This window comes from Choloepus didactylus, chromosome 8, assembly GCF_015220235.1.
Source record: "Choloepus didactylus isolate mChoDid1 chromosome 8, mChoDid1.pri, whole genome shotgun sequence".
NCBI lineage: Eukaryota > Metazoa > Chordata > Mammalia > Pilosa > Megalonychidae > Choloepus > Choloepus didactylus.
The window spans coordinates 25,457,609-25,482,339 of NC_051314.1; the positions used below are offsets into that span (position 1 = coordinate 25,457,609).

General features: G+C 43.9%; 1 protein-coding gene across 1 annotated transcript in view; it reads left to right on the plus strand.

Moving 5' to 3' along the window:
- Positions 1-24,731, plus strand: part of NT5DC3 (5'-nucleotidase domain containing 3) — a 68,754-nt gene that overhangs the window by 21,963 nt on the left and 22,060 nt on the right. Inside the window, 5 exon segments of the mRNA XM_037847176.1 lie at positions 6,706-6,890; positions 16,437-16,511; positions 16,992-17,047; positions 22,871-22,961; positions 23,852-23,989. Coding sequence (XP_037703104.1) covers positions 6,706-6,890; positions 16,437-16,511; positions 16,992-17,047; positions 22,871-22,961; positions 23,852-23,989 — 545 coding nt within the window.

Below are 24,731 nucleotides of genomic sequence, written 5' to 3' on the forward strand. Positions count from 1 at the left end.
TATCCTTTATCTTTTTATTTATTGGAGTCTTGTTTTTGTTATAGGTTTGTATAGATTTTTTTTTTTTAATTAGGGAAATAGTCCTTTGCTGTTTGTCTTTCAATTTTTTTAATCTAATAACCCCCATTACTTTTTTTTTTCCCCATTATTGTTTTCTAATATTTTGGATACACAGAAGTTTAAGATTTTGTATTGTCCTGTTTGTATTTTCTTTTGTGTTTGTTCTATTACTTGGAAAGTTATGTTCCATTCATTCAGAGATGAGATAGTGATCTATATATTTTTTCCTGCCTTTTAAATGCTTTTTTTTTTAAATTAACTACCCTTTATTTTAACTCTTCAGTTCACATGACATTTGTTTTGTATCAAGTGTGAAGGAAATTTTTACCTGACTTTTTATTCATATAGCTAACCAGTGTTTGTGCACAGAGATTAGCAAAGATACAGGTTATTCCAGGCAAATTTGACTCAAGTTGGTACTCAACTACAGTGTTTGTTAGAGAACTGAGTCGTGGATTACCCGTCTTGTTGAAAACAGAGCTTGTAAATGGGAATGTAAGATCAGAAAGATGGATTAAAGTATGACTAGGGAATGCCTTTGATGCCTGGCTAAAGAGTTAAAATCTATAGGGAGTGAAGTATTTTGAGTGACAGAATAACCTTAAAATGCATTTTTTTTTTTTTTTTTAGGTAGGACTCTTTTCAGCTGTAAGCAATAGAAAACCCAACTCTAAATGATATAGTTTAAGAAAAAATAAAAAATAAGACATTTTATGGGCTCATGTAATTGAAAAATCCAGAGGTGGGACTGGCATCAACCATAACCTGGTCCAGGAGTTCAGATGATGGCATTAGGTGGTTTCTCTCTATCTCTTGACCCTGCTGTCCTTCCCACTGGTGTCTTTTTCAGGTTCCATGTAGTAGCCCCTTAGCAGTTGCAGATTTCTATCCTTTTAGGTCCAAGTTTGAAAGAAAAGAGTGCCTTTTCCTTGAAATTCCCTTGCAGATCCCGAGATTCACTTGATTGGAATCATTGATTAACTTTGGCTACAGGGAAAATATGATATTTGGCTAGACTGGAGTCATATGCCTGTCCCAAACTAATCACTCTTGTTAAAGGAATACACGTGCTCTGATTGACCAGGTCTGGACCACATGCTTTCCTGTGGAGTGAGTTAGGGATGGAACCCCACCAGGACCGTATAGTCTGAATGTGGGGAGGGGACATTTCCTAAAGAAATGCAGGGTCCTGCCACACACCCCTTTGTCCAGTGTATGGATGAATGAGTAGAAAAATGGGAGCAAAAAACAAAAAAACACCCAGTGTTCTTTTTTTACTTTAATTGTTCTTTTTCACTTTAATTTTTATTCTTATTATTTTTGTGTGTGTGGTAGTGAAAATGTTCAAAAATTTATTTTGGTAATGAATGCACAGCTATATAAATGGTACTCTGAACAACTGAAGGTACGCTTTGTATGACTGCATGGTATGTGAATATATCTCAGTAAAAATGAATTAAAAAAAAAAAAAAAAGAAATGCAGGGTCCTGGAAGAATAGAAGGTGTATCAGTCAAGTTAAGCTAGGTTACGCCTCAATGACAAGCAGCACCAGTATCTCAGTGGCTTATTTCAGCACAAGTTTATTTCTCTTTCATGCAAAGTCTCCTGGGGACTCAGGCAACTCCAGGGCGGTTGCCCTCCACGTGGTGGCTTGGCCTTGCAGGCTGCTTCCGTCTTGTGGTGTCTCCATAGCACATATTTCCAGGACGGTCACAGAAGGGTAAGGGAGGGTGCTCTGGTCTGGAAGTGACACATGTCATTTCTGTCCATGCCTATGGGCCGAGCTGCTCAGAGCTGGGCGTGGGGGGTGGGTAGGAGTAGCGCGGAGAGGGGATTGCAGTCCTCCCATGTGCCAGGAAAGAGAGGATGTGTGAGCATTAGGTGGTGCTCCCACACTGGGTGTGCAATCACAACCAGAGCCCCCACTATCGCTTATCACAAGGAAGCACTCAGGACCTGAGTCCGTCACACCAATCCTTTACATCCCCACCTGTCTTTATCTGACTGGTTCCCTGGGTTCATGCTGAGACCAAGTAATGTATTTGGCAAACTTTTTGAGCTTCCCAGTGCTGTGTACCAGAAGGCTGAATGAAAGTCATGATGCCTTTATGAGAACATTTGCAACATTGTTTGACACAACTCAGGGCATGGATTTCTGGAATGCAACCTTGGACTCTGCTCTAGACAGTGCTGGGCCCTGCTGGGCTCGAGGCCTTTGTTAAGGGAGGTTGTTAAGTATTTCTGGACATTAAAGGGGATGAAGTACTTGCCCAAAATTGTATTTCCCGAGCTCAGATCTTTACCCAGTTTTTAAATGTTTCCTTGAATGGGTGGAAAATGACTGACTTCTGTACCTAAGTTCTGACTTCATTCATATAGTGTCTCTCTCCCCCTCCTTCCCTGGCCTTATTCCCTTCCTCCCACCCTTCCTCCTCTTCCTCTACCACTGCTACCTTCTCCTCCTCTTCCTCCTTCATCTCTCTCTCTCTCTCTGTCAGTAGTAAAAATTGAAATTTAGGCAAGGTATGGTGTTACTTCTATGGTGGTCTTAAAAAAGCAGAACAGACAGCTTTTAAGTTTTTCCTATAGGCGGCTCACAGCATTTCCCAGTGCTCTGTGGGATTTGCAGATAAAGGATTGGAAACTCCTGCGCATGCCGATGGGCTCCTGTTTTGCTGCCTTCCCATATGGAAGGTGCCCGCCGCACGCCTCCCAGCTCAGAGCGGCTGCGTGGGAACCGTGTTGTGGGCAGAGCGTGACTAAACGAGCATCAGAGCCTTCCTCCCACCCACCCCCTGCCCTTTTTTTTTCACTGATTATTTAGTGTTGCTGTCATCATCCATCATGTAGAAAAGGAATTCACTTTCTAAATTTGTACTCACTCTTGTTTCTGCTTAGGGAAAAACCATAAATGACTAGTGAAAGGGCATTTGGTTTATACTTGAGAACCTGAAGGTAAGAGAGACTGTTGCTCCTTTGGTGGGGAGGTGGCATTCTTTTCTTCTGCCTTGTCATTATTCATGTTGTTTGCAACATTTTTGAAATGGTTGCATGGGGTGCTGAGATCACTTTTAAGCTTCTGATGTCATTCCTCATGTTTCTTTTGAGGGTGACAAATTAACCATCCAGGCATTCAGCTGAAGGTGTCTGTGTCATTAATAAACCTCAGGCTTTCACTCCAGTGGGGGAATTACAGGGCAGCCTTCAGAGATGGGCTGACCAGTAGTGATTTTCTTTTGTAGTATTTTTTTCCTACCTCCCTTTCTACTACCAGAGTAGGTTTCCTTCTCTGGTAGTAGAAGGGGGCTAGAGTTTATCACAATTCCAAATTACAAACTTCTCATTTAAACAGGCTTTTAGAACTTCCCTTGGAAAGGTCATTTGTGAATGTGGAGCTTTTGGTCACCCTGTAAGTGATCCCTCTTCACTTGCTTCATGTGGACAATGCGACATGATCATATTCAGAAAATAGCACCATCTCCAGTGGCCCATTGATTACGTAAGGCCAGAAGATTTTTGGAGTTAGGTACCAAAGAGCTTGGGGCAGCTGGCTTCTCCCCCTTTTCAGGACCCAGTTCTTGTGACCTGTCTTCATGTTTCTTAGAATGTCATCATCTGTTTACCATCCTCAGATCTGTCTCTTTTTTTGCAAAAGGAAAATAAAAGCCAAAGTTATTGTCTCAGGGATTTTGACAAAAGAAACTAGTGAAGAAATGGAACTATGGGTGAATCTTGACTATTAGGGATTTCAGTAGACTCAGTCACATCTAGGTTGTCAATGGGAGCAAAATTAATTTGTTTATTCATACATTTGCCTTCACTGTCTTGGAAATTCTGTGTGGGGATAGAAAGGCTTGGTCTTAAGTAAGTGTAATGTGGGGGCTTAACTGAGGCATGGATAGGTTTCAGGGGCCAAACTCCTTGAAATGTCATATAAAATCTATATCTACATTTTTCTGGGAAGAGAAGGTTCATAACTAATGTCAGGTTTTCAAAGGGATCCATGCTCCAAAGATGCAAGGAGTTTTCTGAGAAGGTGCTCAGAACACCTCACTGTGGCTGGAACCAAATCTTGTCCTTGCACTCAAGTTCCCTGACTGGAGATGCCATTGGGAGAGAAACATGCCTCTTGAGTACTTCACCTGGTCCCTTGGGGCTGAAGTTGATTCTATGAGCGTTAGTAGTCAGAAGAAAGTGAGCAAAGGGAAAGGAAAAAGTAAACTATGGTAATCACCAAAATGATAGATTGGCTGCTTTTGATTTTAGGAATAAAAGTACCTCTTCCCAACTGCCGGTTAATTCCCATAATCATGGGGGAGGAAGTTAAGAGCATAGGCTCTGGAGCTAGACTTCCTGGGTTCAAATCCCAGCTCGGCCATTTAGTGGTTATGTGTCCTTAAGCAGACTGCAATTTCTGTGTGCCTCAAGCGTCCTCATTTATAAAATTGGGATAATGTAAAGTGCTTGTGTATGTAGTACATGGTAAGTGCTTAATAAATACTAGCTATTATCATGGGGCCAGGTTATCCTTCCTAGTGTAGGAGTGGTAAGATAAGGACAGCCAATTTTTGTGTGCACGTGGTTGTGTTTTCTCTCTCCAGAATATACCCTGCCTTTGCCATTTGTCTACTAATGAGCTGTTTTGAGTAAATTTTGGTGCACAAACATCATAAGAGGTGAAAGAATACTGTCACATATCCTTTTAGCAAAAGAGGTCCACGTTCTTGTTGTAAAGAATTGTGCAAGGAGGTTCTTTCCATATTTCCTTTTTTGTCTTTTTTTGTCATATTTTTGTCTTTACAAATATTGTACCATCCTAAATTTCATCTAGGATATGGTCATTGAAGACTCATATAGTTTGAAATTTCACTGATATGGTTAATTTGACCACGATCATGAGATTCTAGAGAGCTGCTGTCTCTTTCCATTCATCATGACTGCAAAGATGGTATCTTCAGACTTCTTTTGTACCTTCTTGAGAAATGATGCAGTGCTTTGAGCAGTGCAGTGAGAAAACCAGCAATTACTTATTTCATAAATGTACCATCTTAGGCCCTCCCAGCACTCCCCAGCTCTCATATTTGAGTCTTTTTTTAGCCTAAGTGGGAATAATTGATGGGTGATGATGAAATTATTCCTATGATAAAATAGCAAGATGTTTCAGGGTGTAGGAAAAATAAGATCACCAAGATCCCATATTGCATCTTAGCTTTTTAGAAGGGTCCACTGGATTCTGTGGAGTGAATTGCTACACCGTGCGTCATGAGAACACAGGCTCAGGCACAGCGGAAATTTTCAGCAAATGACTGCTTTATTACTTACATAACACAGAGGGTCCAAAGGAGCAGAGGAAGAGATCCCAATGTGGCCGGTCTTCCAGAAAGGCAGACTGCTTGGGTCAGGGTCCAAGGCCCCCCTCCATGTTGGAGGGGAGAGACAAATCTGTACTGTCTGAGGGCGGGTGTTTATACTCAGTGGAGAGGGAGCCCTGCCACTGAGACTTCTCACCTGATGAGGATCTGGGGCTGCCTGGGGCAGCTGAGTATAAACAGATGGAAACATCTGCACATATTAGAAAAGGAGATGGGGGTAGGTGAGAGCTGGAGGATGGCTGCTGGGCAGGACCCTAATTTAAGGTAGAATGAGATTTTTGAAGATCTCTAACAAAGAATAAAAGTCATGAAATACCAATCCTTACAAGTAATTAGAACTGTTCAAAAATGAAACTGAAAAACTAGCATCAGATCCAGTGGACCTGATTGTTTGCTGGGGTTAATCGTATTTCTAATAAACCCTCTGAAAGAGAAACTCTGAAAGGCAGACGAAGATTAACATACGAAGATGCTCATTGCATTGCTATTTTTATTAAAATAGGGGGAAAAAACCCTAAACGTGTAACAGAGTAATAAGTTGATTATGGTACAGCAATATACTAAAATCTTACATATTTTCAGAAAGTTTAATGATTTGGGAATATAGGCATGATAGAATATTAAGTTTAGCAAAGTTCTATATACAGTGTGAGGTCAATTATGTGAGATACATATGTAGAAAAATATTGGCAGCAATATACAAAATGTTAATTTTTTTTCAGAGTGGTGAGATGTGTAATATTTAAATTTTATAATTTATACCTTCTGAAATTTCTATAAGTTGCATGTATTATTTTTAAGCAAAACAAATCTTTTTGTGATGTTGAAGCAGATAATTCTTTGTTTAGGATAGCTTTATTGAGGTATAATTTACTGCATACCCAATTAAAGGATATCATTTGATGGTTTTTAGTATATTCAGAGTTGTGCAACCATCACCACAATTGCTCTTAGAACATTTCATCACCTCAGAAAAGAAATCCCGTCCCCATTAGCAGTCACTCCCCGTTTCCCCTCTTTCTCCCCATTCTCCTCCAGTCCTAGGCACCCTTTAATAATCTACTTTTTGCATCTATGGATTACCTATTCTGGAAATTTCATATAAATGAAATCATACAATATATTGGTCCTTTGTAACTGGCTTCTTTCACTGAGCATAGTGTTTTCAAGGTGAAGCAAATAATTTTGCATTTTAGTGTACTAATTTTATTTAGAAATCATACCAACCCTTATTTAATATACGGTATAATGTATGTTTTTCTTTACTTCTAGACTTGGTTCCTTCAATTATGAGCAACTTGTTGAATCCAGATGCCATTTTCTCAAACAATGAAATGAGCCTGTCGGACATTGAAATCTATGGCTTTGATTATGATTACACCTTGGTGTTTTATTCCAAGCACCTCCACACGCTGATATTTAACGCTGCTCGGGATCTTCTCATCAGCGAACACCGGGTAAGATCGGAGACCGTTTCAGTCTTACTCCACTTTTCCCTTTAGACATTTGAAGAACAGCTTTGACCTGACATGGCCCCATGCCTGTCACTTACAAATCATTTAGTGAATTATTGCTGAGTGAATCAGTAGATTTTGTTCCATTCCAAATGATTCTATCTGGAAGACTGGTGGTTTTTTTTTTTTTTTTTTGTTTGTTTGTTTGTTTGTTTGTTTGTTTTAAATCTTTAGATGTCTGAAGACAACACAGAACAGTGAGATCGTTTTCTCCCACAGCCCGGTGACGTGGCAGCTTGTGGAGTTGTGGTTAGAAGGAGTTCCTCACATAATGGGCAGTGTTTTACTCTCAGCACTGCTTTGTATTGATTTCTTATATGAAGGATATTTGAAATGTCTTATGAAACATAGCATTGTTGAGTGCTTACCCAATACCCACATTCTTTCCTCTAGTCTGGTTTGAGTTCGCATTTCAGGAATTAGGACAAGAAGCATCCCCTTTGTGAATCCTCCCACTGCATCCCTGGAAGCGAGACTTGAATCTCCATCTCAGACTGGAGCACATTAACCCCGTAAGGCTGTTCTGATGGTTGGGAAGTTCTTCCATGGATTGAACAATTCTCCTTTTATATGACTTTCACCACTGGTCCATTCTCTTTTCTTCAGTCATTCTTCAAACCTTTTTAATGTGCATCCTCTGTGCCAAGCCCTGTAATAGAAGCAGGGAGGATAAAGATGAATAGGACACAGTGTCTGCACCGCTCTTGGAGAACCACAGGCTAGTGGGGGAGTCAGTCATGTGGGGAGATAAGTTATGAAGCCCCCTGTGGAAGCCTCTACAGAGATCTGAAAGGAGAGTCAGGGACGCATAGAGGATGGTTGGAACAACTTACTCTGCTTGAGGGAACTGGGGAAACAAGGAAGGTGATATTTCAGCTGAGTCTTGGAGTTTGCCAGCTAATGCAGGCCTGGGGTGGTTGGGTGTGAATAACCTAGAAACCCAAACTATGAAAATTATTCTTTTTATACTTGACTGAGTACCAGAGATATAACAGGCTGGGTGTAAGATAGATCAGCCTTATTATGCCCTCCAAGATGTCTCTTTTTCCCAGATTGATCATTCTTAGTTCCTTAAACAATTCTTATTTGTCCTGTTTTCCATTTTTTTTTCCATCATTTTTGTCATTCTCCTTCATGTGTTCTCTGGTTTGGCCTCTCAAATGTGAGGCCCTGAACTGAAGATGTTACTGCAGCTAGGGTCTGACTAATGTGGAACAGAGGGACACCGTCACCTCCTTCGTTCTGGACGCCATGCCAAGGTTTCTGCTCGTTTTGGATCCTGACCATTTGATCCAGTATATTTCCTGACCCTCAGGTTTTTGTTATCAGGGGATTTAAATAAGCAACCCGTTTCATCCTCATCCAAATGCAGAAATGGCATTTGCTGAAAATAACCTTCCCTTCTGCCATTAATCCAACAGTCAGCTTCCTTTAGATATGGCACTTTAGCAGATACAAAACCATCTAGCCACTTGCTGTCCAGCTACAGCTCTCCATTTATTCAGAAGGCCCTCTTCTCTTCCGTCTAATCTCTGGTCCTTTCCCTTGACTGCAAGGAGGGAGGAGAATAAGAACGAGGTGGTTATGCCCTTTCTCTCCCATCCGCCAGCCGACACCATCTATTCTCCACCCTTTGGGAGATTGAGCTGACAGGGTGTTGGGTTGGTGTTGACATTCTAGCCCCGGGTCTTCTGACAGTGGTTTTCGTGACTTCGATATTTATAAAAGGAAAGGCCGTGTGCTAACAGTACCTACTGTCTACTGATTGCTTGCTCGGTGCTGAAGGCAGAGGCTCAAGAGCTGACTATCAGGGTTCAAATACTGGCTTTCACCACTTAGTTCCTACATAATATTGAGCAACTCACCTACATTCTCTGGCCATCAGTTTCCCCCCCTGTAAAATGGGCATAGGAACAGTACTTTACTTATGGCATTATCGTGATCATTAAATGAGTTAACATATGTAAAGTATCTGTCACATAAAAAGCACTCAGTAAATGTTAGCTTATTACTATTACTCTTATTTCTAATAATAAAAATATCAAATAGATATTGTCTCTGTTTTACAGTAGAGGAAACTGAGGCTCAAAGAGTTAAGCCACGAGTTCAAGGCCACAGGCCAGTAAGAGGGAAAACCAGGGTTTGAACTCAGATGTCTGTTTCCAAGGCACATATGCTCTCTTCTCTACTCCACGTTGCCTCTTGGAGAGATAATAGCGCCTTTCCTTTCTACCTTATAAGTTTATTGTTCAGATGAAAATAAAATATTCATGAAAATAAAAAATTTATGAAATTTGGGAGAAGATAGAGATGAAAGAGATGGGAAAAATAAAAGGGGCAAGCATTATGCTTAGAAAAGCATTTAGATTAAGATCATTGACATTTCATTCCCATTATGACTATTGCTTGGATAAAAGAAATAAATTATAACTAATTATATCAAGCATATTAATAGTCAATTATGCTTATGCAGATTTTTCTCTTGCTCTGATTAAACAAAATAATTCATCCAAGATGCACTGAATTTAGTGCCATTTTTACTGCCAACACTAAATGCGTTTTATGTACTTGTAGAGATGGAAAGACATCTGCTTTTGAGATGCACAGTAAATCTGTAATTTAGCGTCTTTCCAAAAAAGCAATTGTAGAAGCTCCAGCTCCTTCATAATTATCTTTTTTTTAAAAAAAAAAAAAGTACAGATTTTTACAGAAATGGAAATAACTAATAGAGGGTGATAACTATTTCCATGTGCCCACCCAAGGAACAGAAGAGCATGTTAGAATTCTTTTTTTCCATCTCCCAAATTTGCACCTTCCTCAGTGTTCCCCATCTCATTACTTCGCACTGCTGATCACCCGGTAGCTCGAGACCTAACAGCAGCTGTGATGCTCTGCATTCTCCTATACTCCACATCCCATCTTTCAAAAAATACTGTGGGCTCCCTTGCTCTCCCCCTCCTTTTTTTTTTTTTAAATAAATTTTTTTGTTTGGAGAAGTTTTGATTTATGTAAAAGTCGCAGAGGTGGCACAGAAAGTTCTGGATACTTGGCCCCCAGTCCCCCTAATGTTGATGTCTTACGTTAGTGTGGTGATTCATCACAATCAATGAACCAATATTGATACCTTATCATTAACTAAAGTCCATCCTTTATTCAGATTTCCTTGGTTTTTCCCTAATGTCCTTTTTTCAGTCTAGAATCCCATCCAAGAGACCACATATTTGATCACGTCTCTTTAGACTCCTCTTGGCTGTGACGGTTCCTCAGACTTTTCGTTTTTGATGACCTTGACAGTTTTGAGGGATATTGGTCAGGTATTTTGTAGAGTCCCTTGATTAGGGGTTGTCTGATGTTGAGCCCTGAGGTTACGGGTTTTTGAGAGGAAGACACAGAGGTAAAGTGCCATCCTCATCACCTCGTATCAAGGGCAAACACTAGCAACGTGACTTTTCACTGTTGATGTTGACCTTGATCACCTGGCTGAGTTAGGTTTCTCCACTGTAAAGTTATTCTCTCTCCCTTTTCGATACTGTACTCCAAGGAAGTCACGCTGTGCAGCTGTAAGCTCTCTTTTCACTCATTCAAAAGATATTTACCTTCAAAATACATCCCGACTTCACCCACTGCTCACCTCTCTCACTGCTGCCAACCTGGTCCAAGCCACCATCCCTTCTCACCTGACGGTGCAGTAGCCCCGTCTGGCCTCCCTGCTTCTATTCTTGCCCTTTAATCTTCTCTATTTGGTAACAAGAGTGAGCCTTGAAACATGAATCACATCACTCTCATTACACTTGAGATTAAAGACAAGGCTTTCTAGTGCCCCCAGCTTCCTCTCGGACCTCCCTCCTCCCACCTGCCTTTGTTTACTGGGCTCCAACCACACTGGCCTCCTTGCTGTCTTGAACCTGCCAAACACATCCCTGCCTTTGCGCCTTTGCACTTGCCCTCGTCTGCCGTGACACACCCTTCCTTCCCCCAGGCAGCCCGAGGGCTTGCTCCTTACTGCTTCCAGATCTATGAGCTCTTATATTCCAGTCTTCATAGTACCTATCACTATAAAATATTATTATATGTGTTTATTTGCTTATTTGTGGTCTGCCTCCCCATGATAGAATGGAAGCTCTTAGGGCTGGAGACTTCGTTAGTTTTGTTCCCTGCCATATTCCCAGGGCTGGCACAAAGAATGGGCTCAGTGATCATATGTCAGTGAATCCCGCAGTTAAGTGAGAGTGCTTCATGTGGAGGCACACTCGGATGCAAATCACCTTACCCTAGCTTCATGTTTTGTGCAGATTTTGGAGCACTTTGTTTTTATGCCGTTCTGCTCTGAATGTAATTAGGCTTATAACTTAGGTGCTTTAAATATCAAACTGAGACCTCTGTAAAATGGCTTTCTTTACAGGCACTTGGACCTCAGGGACTTCTGGACCGTGTTGTAATGCAGAGGTGACTAGCTGAACCCAGAGATCTGTAATTAGCCAGGAAGGGGGCACCTGGCTAAACTGCAGGATTATAGGAATTACACATACATGAAACTCCTATGTTCTTTGTAGCATTTTAGTATTAACTTTCCTTGATGCTGTAGGGAGATTTCTTTAGCATTTTCAGGGAATGTGTTGCTCTTTCTTTGTCAGCGTATACTAGCCCGCCCAATTTGCACTTGCAATTGGAACAAATCCAGGTACTGAAGGAAACCAGATTGGGACTAACTAAGAATTTTAATAAAAATCCCAAGTAAAGATCTTTTATCTTTCACATTACTTATTGCTTTTAGGGGCACCAGTGATCTTCATTGCACTTCCAGTTAAGTGGCTCTTGGTTTGCAGACTGGTGGAAAGTTTCTACCATAGAGCCATTGGAAAGAAGTGTAACCAACTAGCTGAAGTGAGCAGCTCTGGCTGCCTGGACTGGACGTTACTGTTAATGGTTATTCCCAAAGATGCCATGTGTGTGTCTGTGTGTGTTAGAAGCCAAGAACACACATCTATGGAAAAGGGCCCATCATGAGGACCTTCTTGACTTGACTGGTTGTGTGGGGAATCACACAGTTGTGAGGCAGGGGTGGAGCTTAGAGACCACCCCAGTGCAACCATTTCATTGAACAGGTGCAGGAAGAGGCCCAAGAAGGATAAAGTCCTATAGGGAAGTCGCTGGGCCTGGTAGAGTGGGTCTAAACCCCGATCCAGTGAGGCAGCTCAGTCTTGTTGAGCACCGTGTGTGTGCCGGGGCCTGCCCTGACTCCTCCATGCCTTTTCTAACTTAGCTCCCCACTCCCACCCATGGGGTGCTCTTGTCATCCTCACAGTCTTTCTTTGTAGAGGAGAAAGCCAAGGCTCAGAGAGACAGAGGGCCTCTTGGGTCATGCAGCTCGCATACGGCAGGACCAGGGCGGGATGACTGGAGCTAGCTCCAGAGCCCAGGTTCTCCACCACCATTTGGACCATTTGGAAAATACTGCCCATGTATCGGGAGTGACTCCGAGAATAACGGAAAGAGGGAGGGGGTGGGAAGAGGAAGGTGAGTGCGTGTGGAGTTGGTCTCACTGTGATGTTGTGTCCACCAGGGAGTCCAGATGAGCCTCATCAAAGAAAGGGCTTCCCGGTGCTCCAACAGTTTAGGTGTAGGGAGCATGTGTTCTCTCTTATTCATGCCCCCTCTCTCAACTAAAATAGCCGGTATGTTCCTCCTAACCTTTCAGTACCTGTCAAGTGTCTCTGAGGTGGCAGGCTCTGTGATGGCCGAGAGGCGTGCGTGTCTAGCGTGGCGGCTCATTGATTGTGTGATATTGGGAGTGGACTTGGGTGCGTTGCACACCTGGATTCAAATACTGGCCTGACCACTGTCCAGCGGTGTGACCCAGGGCTAGTTCCTTGACTCTCATCCTCAGATCATTCAACAGTAAAAAGGGCGTGCTATCCCCTGCCTCCTCCATGCTGGTATAGTGAGGAGTAAATAAAATACAGTTGCAGAAGTGCCTAGTACCTTGTCTGGTATATAGTAAATGTGCAATAAAAACACCCCTTCTCAATGACTTATTTTAAATTTCCCCTTTCCCACCCCTTATTCATCACTCTGAACTTGAAAGGCGATTCCAGAACTGTGTTACTGTATGTTTGGTTCTGTGTAGACTGTGGCAAGGATGTCAATAAAAACGAAGAACTGCTCAGTGTTCAGAATTCCTGGAAACACCCGTGAGTGGGAATATCAGTTTAGTGATTTCTTGGCACCTCGTGGCAGGTGTCAGATAAATGAGCCCAAATGTGATGTCTGTCAGTGCTTCCCGCTGCCTGACATGAAAACTTGCTACGTATGTGTCAGCCTCGTGGTCCCAGGAAACGTTCTCACACAGATGTGACCCTGGCCATGAAGAATCCGCGATGTAGCCCTGGAGAGAGGTTCCCTGTGAGTTTTTGTGGTTGTCCAGACTTTTACATCGATGGGAAGGGCTTAGTGGTGCCGCCTCCCCAGACTGGGGGCTCTCTCCTGCGGGTCTGCGCTCGGAGGGAGGCCGTGGACCGAGGCCTGAGCCTGCTCCCTGCCCACCGCACACCAGCTGTGGGGCCAGAGCAGGCGTGGGGGGCAGCATGGGGGCAGCGCACCCTAGCAGCAGAGCAGGGCAGGCACTTCGATGCTTTCTCAGGGGCCCTCTTCATTTCCCAGGGCTGACGTAAAAAAGTACCACAAACTTGGTGACTTAAAACAACAGAAATATTTTGGCTCATGGTTCTGGGGGTTAAAAGTCTGAATCGAGGTGTTGGTGGGCCATGCTCCCCCTGAAACCTGAGAGAACCTTCCTTGCCTCTTCTGGCTTCTGGTGTGTTGGCCGCAGCCTGGGACCCTCCTTGGTTGGTAGCTGCAGCTCTCCACTTCCTGCCTCCATCTTTGTATGGCCCTCTCCCCTGTGTCTGTCCGTCTCCGTGTCCAAATTTTCCTCTTTGTTTAAGGACACCAGTTTTATTTGATCAGGGCCCATCTTCACCCTGTTTGGCCTAATCTTAACAAATCATGTCTTCAAAGACCCTATTTCCAAATAAGGTCACATTCATGGGCCCAGGGGTTGGGACATATCTTGATCTTTTTTTGGGACACAGTTCAACCTGTAACAGTGGGATAGCTGGTGTTCTGAGATTTGGGGAGGGTGGATGGTGGGATTGGATTCCTGGTTTGGTAGATAAGGAAGGGCTGGGATTTTTACATAGTGGGAGGACTGGTTTAATAACTAGGGAAAGGCCAGGGGAGCTGGGCCGTCTCCAGAACTCGTGCATGTTCTGAAACAGAGCGTTGGAGCTGGAGCCATGTACGAGAAAGGCCCTTGCTGGGCCAAGGTGGGGGAGGCTGAACCTGCCAGCTGTGCGTTCCTTCCTGCCTCAACAGCCCAGGGGTCTGTTGGGGAGCAGGGTCCAGCTGCCAGCTGACAAAAGCAGCGAACAGGATTGCAAGGGGTTTTTTAAAGGCAATGTATTCCCCAGATCAGCACTGCAAATGTAGATAGGTGCTTGCATGATATACTTCTAAGGTATGACACTGGTACAGAGAGTTGACAACAGAAGAGTATATGGGAAAAATCTACCTATCGTATGTTAGGGACTATAATTAATGGAAATACCTTACTAGGACCACACAAACACTAGGGACAAATAATTAAGGGTTAAAAAGAGCTATGGGTTGTTTTGGTTCATGAGAATTATTTAAAATGGAGAGTGATGAGGATTGTACAACTAAGTAATGATTAGTTTGAGATTTGGATTGATTATCATGGACACAATATATGCTATGTGAAATTAGGAACCCCCTACTTTATAAGTAAAGGCCTCTATCTTGAGGCTTGCTCTTGTGAAACTTACAGTTGTAAAGGGGAGGCTAAGCCCACCTATAATTATGCCTGGGAGTCACCTCCAGAGAACCTCTTTTGTTGCTCTAATGTGGACTTTCTCTCTAAGCCCAACTCTGCAAATAAATGCATCACCCTCCCTGCAACTTGGGAGAGGACCCCTCCCCCCAGGTAAGTGAGTCTCCCTGGTGATGTGGGATATGGGTTCCCGAAATGAGCCTGACCCTGACATTGAGGGGTTGAGAATGCATTTTTGACTAAAGGGGGGGGGGGGGGGAAAGAAAGGCAATAAAATAAAGTTTCAGTGGCTAAGAGAATTCAAATAGAGTTGAGAGGCTGTCCTGGAGGTTATTCCTGTGCAAGCTTCACCAAGATATGCCAAATGGCCACAGCATGATAAGCCCAAGTCAACAGTAGTCCTGAAAACCTTAAAGAATACCTGGATCCCTATCTAAGACTCTATAAAAGTTTCATTCATTAAGTTTATTCTTCAGAAACTTCTGAATCCTCCAGAAGGCTCCTATGCCAGCTAAGTCCCAAACCCAGAGACAATAGCCTCTTCAAGAGCATCAACCAATTGTGTCCCCTTTTTCCATAATGTTGCCACCCCTTTTCAACATGAACAGGTTAGAGTGGTCACTGCCTAGATGTCCCTGAAGATTGGGAAAGTGATTTAACTAGAGGAAGGGGTAGCAACAGACAAGATAGAATTTAACAAAGGATTATGAATATTGAATCTCTATATTAAATTTTCTTTTTCTTAGTTGCTAGGGTATTAGAATAGCTAGAAGGAAAGAACTAAAATGGTGGAACTGTAACCCATAACATTCTTTGAAATTTGCTGTATAGCTACTTGTTAAACTGTGATTTGAAAGTTACCTTTTTGTATATATGTTATATTTCACAATAAGAAAAAAAAAAAAGGCAGTAAAAGCTATATGGAGGGGGCTGCCCTTTGAAAAGTTTTCACCTGGGGTCTCTTCCTGAAATGCTGTGGTGGAATCCTGGAGTCCCTTCATAGAGGATCGTAAGGGATGGTTGACACTGAGTTTGGGAAAAGTTATGCTTCTAATAGCAGAGGGTACATTCCGGTTCCTCCACATGAGTGGCCTTAAAATCAAGAGGTGGAAGTGATTAATCGGAGGAAGAAGCAGATGTGTTTCTTGGGTCTTTGGGATCTGGGAGTCTAGGGGCAAAGGGAGGGAAGAGGAGGGAAAAATTAAGATGGGGAGGCAGGGACCAAGGCCTGACCTGTGCTTGGACAGATAAGCAGGGAGGAGGGGACAGGAGGGGCCTGGCAGGGGTGGGATGGGGGGGTCTGGCAGGAGGTGGGGCCCGGCAGGAGTATGTGTAGGGGGCTGGCAGAAAGGCGGCGTGGGAGGAGGGAGTCCTGGTAGGACGGGGTCCTGGCAGGAGGTGGGGCCTGGCAGGAGCTGGGGGGCTGCTGGGAGCTGGGGGGCTGCTGCCTAATGTACGTTCCCCTCAGGGAAGCTGGGGTTGGTCCAGAAGCAGAAGAACAAGTCTGGTCTGTCCCTTCTGACCCCACCTTCCCACTAAAGTGCATCACCTACCTTGGTTTTTGTACAGGGGTCAAATCTGGACATTGTGTTGAGCTTAGTACATTATTAACTAAAATCGGTTCCTTTCTTCCTTCTTAGTATCCTGCAGAAATCAGGAAGTATGAGTATGACCCAGATTTTGCAATTCGTGGACTTCATTATGATGTACATCGGGTAGGTTTAATTTTTGTGTGTTTTTTTTTTTTTTTTTTTTTAACAGTTTAATGGTGTTTGAGAATAAAATGACTGTCAGTACTTTTCTTTGCTAAACATGTAAATTGATCTTAAATTTTGGGGGAGGGCTGCAGACCTGAATTATTTAAACATCTTTGGATAAAGGGTTTTCAAAGAGACTAAATATTTTTAGAAAAGCATGAATGCATTTAGTTATTTGGGAGGTGCTGTTGATTGCCATTAGTCATTTTTGATGTTTTAAGGAGGAGCCGGTTGCCCTTTTTTTTTTTTCCTTTGTAGGTTGACCATTTCCTTAATGAGTTGTTCAGCATTTTAATTGGCAAGTAACCTTTCAGAAACATACACTGTGCTTCCTTGTTATGGCAACCTAATGTTGATAGGATTGATAACGACACCTGGCACTCTTTTCATATGCAAATTGTACATTATTTACGTGTGCATGTGTTTGTGTTTCTGAAGGCAATGTTGATGAAGATTGATGCCTTCCATTACATCCAGCTGGGGACTGTCTACAGGTGAGATTTAATTTACTCAGAATAACCAAGTGCTGTGGGTGTCAGGACCCAGTGACCCTTAAGTGATGAGGGCTGTGGGGCGTGTCTTGTCATTCATTCACTCATTCATTCACCCACCCACTCACGCACTCACTCAAGAACATTCATCGAGGCTGGCTGCTGTGCTAGTGCCAGGGGTTTGGATTACAAAGATGGGGACGATGTGTTCCCTGCCCCCAAGGAGCCTGGAGTTTAGGTGGGAAGCCACACAAGTAAACCAACTGCTACTACAGTCCAGAGTGACAAAGGTGATGATGGAGATGTGCTCAGACCAATAGGGAGCCCCCGGGAGGAGCCCCTCAGGGATCCCTGGGAGGGGTGGGTGGAGGGGAGGGTCCCCGTGAGGAGGTTTGGCTGACGTTTGGCTGAGGGTGTGTGTTGGGGTGAGGGGTCTGCTGTGTTCCTTCCATGGTGGTTGGGTGGTTTGTATATTAAGATGACTTTTTTTTGTTTCTGTTTATTAGAATAAGTAGAAGTACTTTGCTCAAAAATCTTTGTGACTTTAGAAATGAAGGCTTTTGTCTTTTCTAACTCTCAAATTTTGCAGGGAATTTAGGAGCATAGTTTGTATTTAGATTCATATTTTGTACCTTACAAAAGACATGTGCGTATCTTAGTTTAGATTCTTCTCTCATAAACTCTATTAAAATTAATATTTTTTTTTCTAAATAAAACGTACACAGTTACACTCAAATAGTACTGAAAGGGTCAGAGCAAACAGTGGCAGTTCTCTGTCCTGCCTTCCCCACTGCCTGTTCCCAACCCCTTTAAACTCTTCTGGATAGTTTTTCTGGAAATCTTCCTGTTTATAAATAATGTGTTCCTACTTCTGTTCCCCAATTTATGAATTCTGGACATCATCCCTGCTGTGGTAGATGAGGATTTTGCTTTCTTGCTTATGCATTCCCTTCTCCAGCCTCTTTCTCCCAGCCTTGTTCAGGTTGCAGTGTTTGGCTGTATCACTGCCCCTTGTTTACATTATCATGACTCTGCAGGTTTTGTTCACTCTTCAGCCAAGTAATGCTGTGCTTGTTTTCTTCCTTTTACAGTGTTTGCTTTTTCTTAGAGTTAATAATAATTTCATTTTTCCTTTGTTTAGTTTTCTGTATAGGTATCTTTAATTTTTTCCAAGTGCTTCATCACATTTATCAAGGATGTATTTTGTTTTCACCAGCAGTTCAGATGTTTTAGATAATCTAGATAATGTGGCAGTGGTTTTGTTGTTGTTAGTTGGCCACTTCCTCCTGCTCTAACCTGGCCTGGTTGCTCTGAAGCCTCATGCATGGTACTTTTTCTGCCACTTCTTTGTGCCACTTTTCCTCTTTCCTTGTTCCCATTTCTTCCCTTTTCTGTGTTTACTCCCTCATTTTGCTGGAGCACACCCTGCAGTAGCTTCCTGGTACTTCCTGGTGCTGAGCCTTTCTGGCTGTGTGGTTGTGAAGCAGTGCTTCTTGTTGGTAACCCCTTGCAGGCATCTGGTTTCTGTGTTACTGAGACAGGTGCCTCTGTTTCGTCTTCCAAAATAAGTTGAAATTTGTTGTCTCCTGATGTCTTTCCTTCTGGGTTTATACTTTACTCACTCTTCTATGGCATATTAGTGTTGTTTCAGAAGGAGAGGAGATAGTGGTGATGGTGAGGATAACAGTAATATTAGTAATAATAAGCAGCAGCTAACAAATATCAAGGATTCTATTTAACTAGTTTGATCCTCACAATAATCTTATGCGGCAGTTACTGTCATCACCCCCAGAGATGTTAAATAACTTATCCGACGTCACACAGAAAGTGAGTACCTGGGCTAGAATTCAGACCCAGGCATTCTGGCTCCAGGCTCTGTGCTCTTGGCCATCAGGCCGTGGGGCCTTCCTAAATGTGTGAGGGTTAACTGGAAGTCCATCACCGGATCTTTCAAATCTGTCCCGCCATCTCTGTTTCAACATCAGCTCACTTGCTTGGACACGTATGCCTTCTCTCCTGGGCTCTTGTAGTTTTTGGCAATGCAGTCCTTCCTAAACATTGTTGCTAGATTGAATTACCTAAAGCATTACTCTCACCCCCCACCTTCCTCTCTTCTGAACTCTTGGGTAGCTTCCCACTGTCTCCAGAAGAAAGTCCAAGCCTCCTTGGTTTTCTGTGCCCACTTAAAGCCTTCGCTTTCTCTTCCACAGACAGCTCCTTTACTTCTTGAATTGGTTAAGGCTTGTGGTTGCGGATGACTGAAACCTAACTCACACCTGCTTAATCGGAAATATAATATGGGCTCATAGTTGCACAGCCCAGGGACAGCGCTCGTTGGTGGTGCAGCTGGCTCCAGGGGCCTCATCCTTATCGTCAGACCTGGGTCTCGTTCTCTCTCCAGCTGCTGGCTCTCTCTTCCTCTGAGGGGTGGCTCACTCCCAGGCGGGCCCCTCTGTGAGCCCTGGTGACCCCAGGCTTACGTCTCCCCGGCTGTCTGTCGAGAGGAGAGAGGGAGCTTCTCTCCCAACAACTTCAACCCTAGTCTCAGGACTGAGCCCCCTGCATGAGTTGAGTCTTGTGACTGCTCCTGAACCATCCAGAGGCAGGGGAGTGGCGGCTGGGCAAGCAGAAACAGCCCACCTGCCCCCTTTCCCCCGAACACTCCAGCCGCGCTGCCTGGCTTGTGCTCATGCTGACACTTTCCTTCCCCTCCGCCTCTTGAAATCCCACCCATCGCTCATGTCCAGCCTCTTAGCTGGAAATGGCCTTTCTCTCCCCTCCTGGGAGCCACATGACCATGTGGCTCCTTAGTTTGCTTTCTTCTAACGTTTGTGGAGGAGGCGTTTAAAGGGGAGCGAGGCACAGATTTGGGTTCTCGAGTCCACTGTGGTGTCAGCGCCAGGCGCGCGTGTGGTGAGACGAGGGCCTGGCGGGAGCCGGGGCGGCAGAGGCGGGTGTGGGCTCTGCAGTCACACTCCTGGGTGCAAGCCCTGCCTGGCTGCTCACGCCTCAGGGGCAGCCTGTCATAAAGACTAAAGTGTGCTTGGAATGGGGCCCAGAGTATTATAGGCAAGCAAAATTGTCAGGATTCTGTTTCCCTTCTCCCCAAAAGGGGTAATGAGAGAATGGCCGTAAGAAGGCTCCTGCCTCGGCCTCACTGGTTCCTGAGACCCTGCCTGGTTCCTCCATGGGTTGGATTTTATGTTGAGGGCTGGGGGAGTGAGCGCAGCCAGGCAGAGGAGGAAGGAGACTGCTTTTCTGCTGCAGTCGCATTTTTGTGCCTGCATTTTGAGTTCTTCCTGGGAACCTTGTGAGAAGCTCATGTCTTTATCAGACAGCCACATTAGCCAGACTCACGCAGTGGGCACTGTGTGCCAGATGTCCTCTCCAGCACCCCAGGAGGCTCTGTTACTGCTCCCCATTTAAAAAGTGAAGACATTGAGACACAAAGAGGTTAAGTTACCTGTCGAGTTAATACCTCTTCTAATCAATGGAGCTGGGATTTGAATCCTGACAGACTTGCTCACACCTGTGCCCTTGACTTCTACACTTCCTGGAAGCCATACGGGCTGGGTAAAGTCGTTTTTGTTTTTTTCATTTATGATGCGGTGTAGGCTGCCTGTGCGTGTCCCCACGGTTCTGGGTGGTGCTCCACCTGATGGAGCTGTCTTTGGAGCCATGAGCCGACTGCAGCAGGCTGAGTTCACTTGCCTTGAGCTGACATTGGTTACTTGGACTCGGCTGTGAAAATATCTTACGAGCAGCGGCGGCTTCTGAAGGAGTGGGCAGGGCCTGAGTGTGTGCCTTGCCTGGGAAATTGCTCTTGCTCTGCAGAATCCTCTCACTCTCTGTATTTCCTTTGTGGGGGTAAGAACTGTAGGAGTGTGTACGCCGGACAGCTGCTTCTTTAGTTAGTCTTTCTTCCCAGGGTCACTGTCTAGAATGATCTGGTTTAGTACCAATGTCTCATCTGATTTCTGGAGCAATGATAAAGGAAAGTACTGGGCCTTTTTTGTTTTCAAAAGCCAGGAGTTATGACAAGTTACTCAAGATCAGAGGTGCAATATTAATGAATTACTCTAATTTTTTTTTAAAGTAATAGGGGGGATGGAAAATGCAGGAAAGAGGTTGAAATTGTATTTTCATTAAAATCATATATCAAAACATAAATTATATTTTGTATGTATTTTCCAAAAGTGATTTTGTAGGCTAGGCAACCTATTTGTGTTAGTAACTAAAATTCTTACTCAATTATTGATACTCCTCTGATAGCACAGCATGGTGTTTCCTGTACCATGCATTCCATAGTCACCTAATAATTGGTGTCTATTTTTCAAGTGCTTTCCCTTCTAGAGAAATGATAGAGGAACAGCTGTTCTCTTCATAACACCCTAGAGTGAGTGACCAGGTGAGGAAATGGAAGGACATTAAAGCTCAGGTGAAAGCATCTGCCTGTGTCACTGGCAGCGGGAGGCAGAGCTGAAATCCAGGCCACTCAGACTCCAAAAAAATTCACATTTTCTCCTCTATACCAAGAAACTGGATTCATTTATAAATTCTGCATCTTCCCGAGGCAGGTAAATGGCAGATGTAACCTTTACTTTTTACAGATAGGAAACTGGTCTTCAGAGCTGAGTTAATATATTTGGAATGTATTCTAGTTTGCTAATGCTGCTGGAATGCAAAACACCAGAAATGGACTGGCTTTTATAAAGGGGGTTTATTTGGTTACACAGTTATAGTTTTAAGGCCATAAAGTATCCATCAACAAAGGGTACCTTCATTGGAGAAAGGACATTGGCATCCGGAAAACCTCTGTTATCTGGGAAGGCACGTGGCTGGTGTCTGCTTGATCCAAGGTTGCTTTTCAAAATGGCATTTTCCAAAATGTCTGCATTAGCTTCCAACAGCCATCTTCAAAATGCCTATCTCAGCTCCAGCTAGCTCTGAGTTCCTTCTGTCTAAGCTTATATAGTGCTCCAGTAAACTAAACAAGGCCCACGCTGAATGGCCACACCTCCATGGAAATTATCCAATCAGAATCATCACCCACAGTTGGGTGGGTCACATCTCCATGGACACTGAACCAATAGGTTCCAACCCAATACACACTAAGTCTGCCCCGACAAGAATGCATTAAAGAATATGGCTTTTTCTGGGGGACGTAAATATACAAACTGGCACAGGGTGTTGGGATCATTCCTGGTGGGGGTGGGGTGCCCCAGGCCTTGTGCAGGGGAGTCCAGTATGTGACCCTTGGCACCGCAGCCCACAGATGGGTGAGACGCATGTGCCTGCTGGGTGTCCTCAGGGACATGCCTTGTACCTTGGTGAAGAAGGCAGTGTGACAGTGGTTTATGAGTTGGGACCCCAGAGCCAGAAAGCCTGACTCCCAGTCCTGTCTCACCACTCTCTCCTTGCGTCCCTTTGGACAAGGTACGTAACCTTCCTGTGCCTCGGCGGCTCAGCTGGGGGTAGGGAAGAATGATGGCATCTCCCTGCTGGGGTTGTGAGCACTGACTGATGCCTCTGTGTCATTCAGCTCCAGCATGCAGTCGGCATTGCCATTGCTAGGGCTGTTGTTACTAGAGCAGCTGCAGTAGTGATGGTAGTACCACTAGTAATAGTAGTAATAGTGGAAAGGTCTAACCTGTTCCCTGCAACATATCCTGGTGGCACATCCCCCTCACCAGGACAATAGGGTTTCACACCTCAGTTGAAATCATATGTTTATGACTAATTTTAAATCCTGCCAGAGACAGAGGACCTGAAAATCCTTGCTCTTCTGGTTGGTCTTCTTAACGGCACTCCCTGTCATTTTTTCAGAGGACTCAGTGTGGTCCCTGATGAAGAAGTCATTGAAATGTATGAGGGATCCCACGTGCCTTTGGAACAGATGAGTGACTTTTACGGAAAGGTAATGATAAGGATTTTATTTGTTTAAAGCAATTTGTCTTTTTCCTTTTCGAAACATGGACCTGTAGGTATTGGAGCTTGAACCACTAGGATCACCTATTGCTCCTACAGAATTGACAAGGAAACCTGAGATTGTGTGTTTAGAGAGACCCTAGATTTGAGAGAGGAGATTAGTATGCTAAGGAGGAGCCCCCTAGTTCTTTCATGATTTTTCTTTCCTGAACCTTTCCTGCCTACCTGACTGATGTGTCCCTGGACCCGTGCCTGATAGCTGCCACATCCTCAGGTGTGTTCCCACTTTCTGGGTTACATTATTAGGGGCAAGGCTGTTGCCTCCCTTGAGGCACTTCTGCAGAATAATGTGATTGCAATACCTAAAGGAAAAGCTCTGCTTTTCTAACTTTTTTTGGTTCTCTTTCCTCTCTGAATTTTTGCTTCTTGTCTTGGTAGATGCTTTCTCTTTTTTGCATCATCAGAATGAAACGGAAGATGCCCAGTCAGTCCAACAAACTTGGTATTATACTTGCAGGCATTCAGAGAAAGGCTCTTTTCCAAGCTTAAATACAGGCTGCATAGACATGCTCAAATTCAGGAGACTTAAGTGGCTTATTATGTCCTTATATGGGCAGCAGTCTATTTGCCAGCTTTTCCTTGTGTTTGATGAAAGTGTGAGCTGGAAGCTGTTGGTGCACAGGAAGAGTGGAAATGGAAGGGTGGTGACTCTTGGGGAAACCAGGGCTTTTTCTTGGATAGCCCACTTAGGCCTTGAGAGATGTCAGTGTCCCCCTTGGGAAATAAAAACCCTTCCTACTTTTCCCCTAAGGCCTTGCTGCCCTGTAGGTCTGCTGGTGGCACTTTCTATTGCTAACATACGTTCCTCCCTGTCTGCAGAGTTCTCACGGGAACACCATGAAGCAGTTCATGGACATCTTCTCCCTGCCGGAGATGACCCTCCTGTCCTGCGTGAACGAGTACTTTCTGAAAAACAACATTGACTATGAACCCGTCCATCTGTACAAGGATGTCAAGGTTGTATCAGCAGTGAGGGATGGACTTGCCCTGCTCTCTTTCAGCCTTCCAGTGTAGGAACAGAATTGGTAGCCTCGTTTTTAGGTTAGGAGTTTTAAATCGTTTCTCAGCGGGGATCCTTTTATTTGTGGTTTAACCTTGAAAATTGGAAGAATGAAGAGAACTGAGAATCTAGATCATTGAAAATCAGACAGAAAACTGTGGTGCTCACACTCATTGTCTGGATTTCTGATTCTTTCTGACCAAAAGTCCAGGCCGAAGAGGTGAGGAGGGCTGAAATCCAGCCTGTACCGAGCTCACCTCTGAGCCTGCCCACAGAACGGGGTGTTGTGTCTTCACTCAAAGGGGTGATGTCCTTGCCCACCTCTGGGCCTGCAGGATTGTGGTTGCCCAGAGTGGGGCGCCATCTCTAACTCATCCTCCCGGAAGGGCCACCTTTTTCTGATGCTCATCAAGGCCCTGCAAAAGCCAGGCCAGAGTCCAGCTGGGGAGGGATATGTAAGAATATAGGTATTTGTAATCATGTGCTCATATATATTATTTATATTTATATAAGCATTTTATGTGTTTATAATTATATGTTTTTATTTATATTCACATTCACATTTAAATGTTTGTTTACATTCTTTAAGTTTTCTAAACTTTTTTCAAAACTTAAAAAAATATGTTTCTATATTACTGTTCAGAAATTTTTAGGTATTTTTAAAAGATGTGTATTTACATACCAAAGTATTTTTATTGT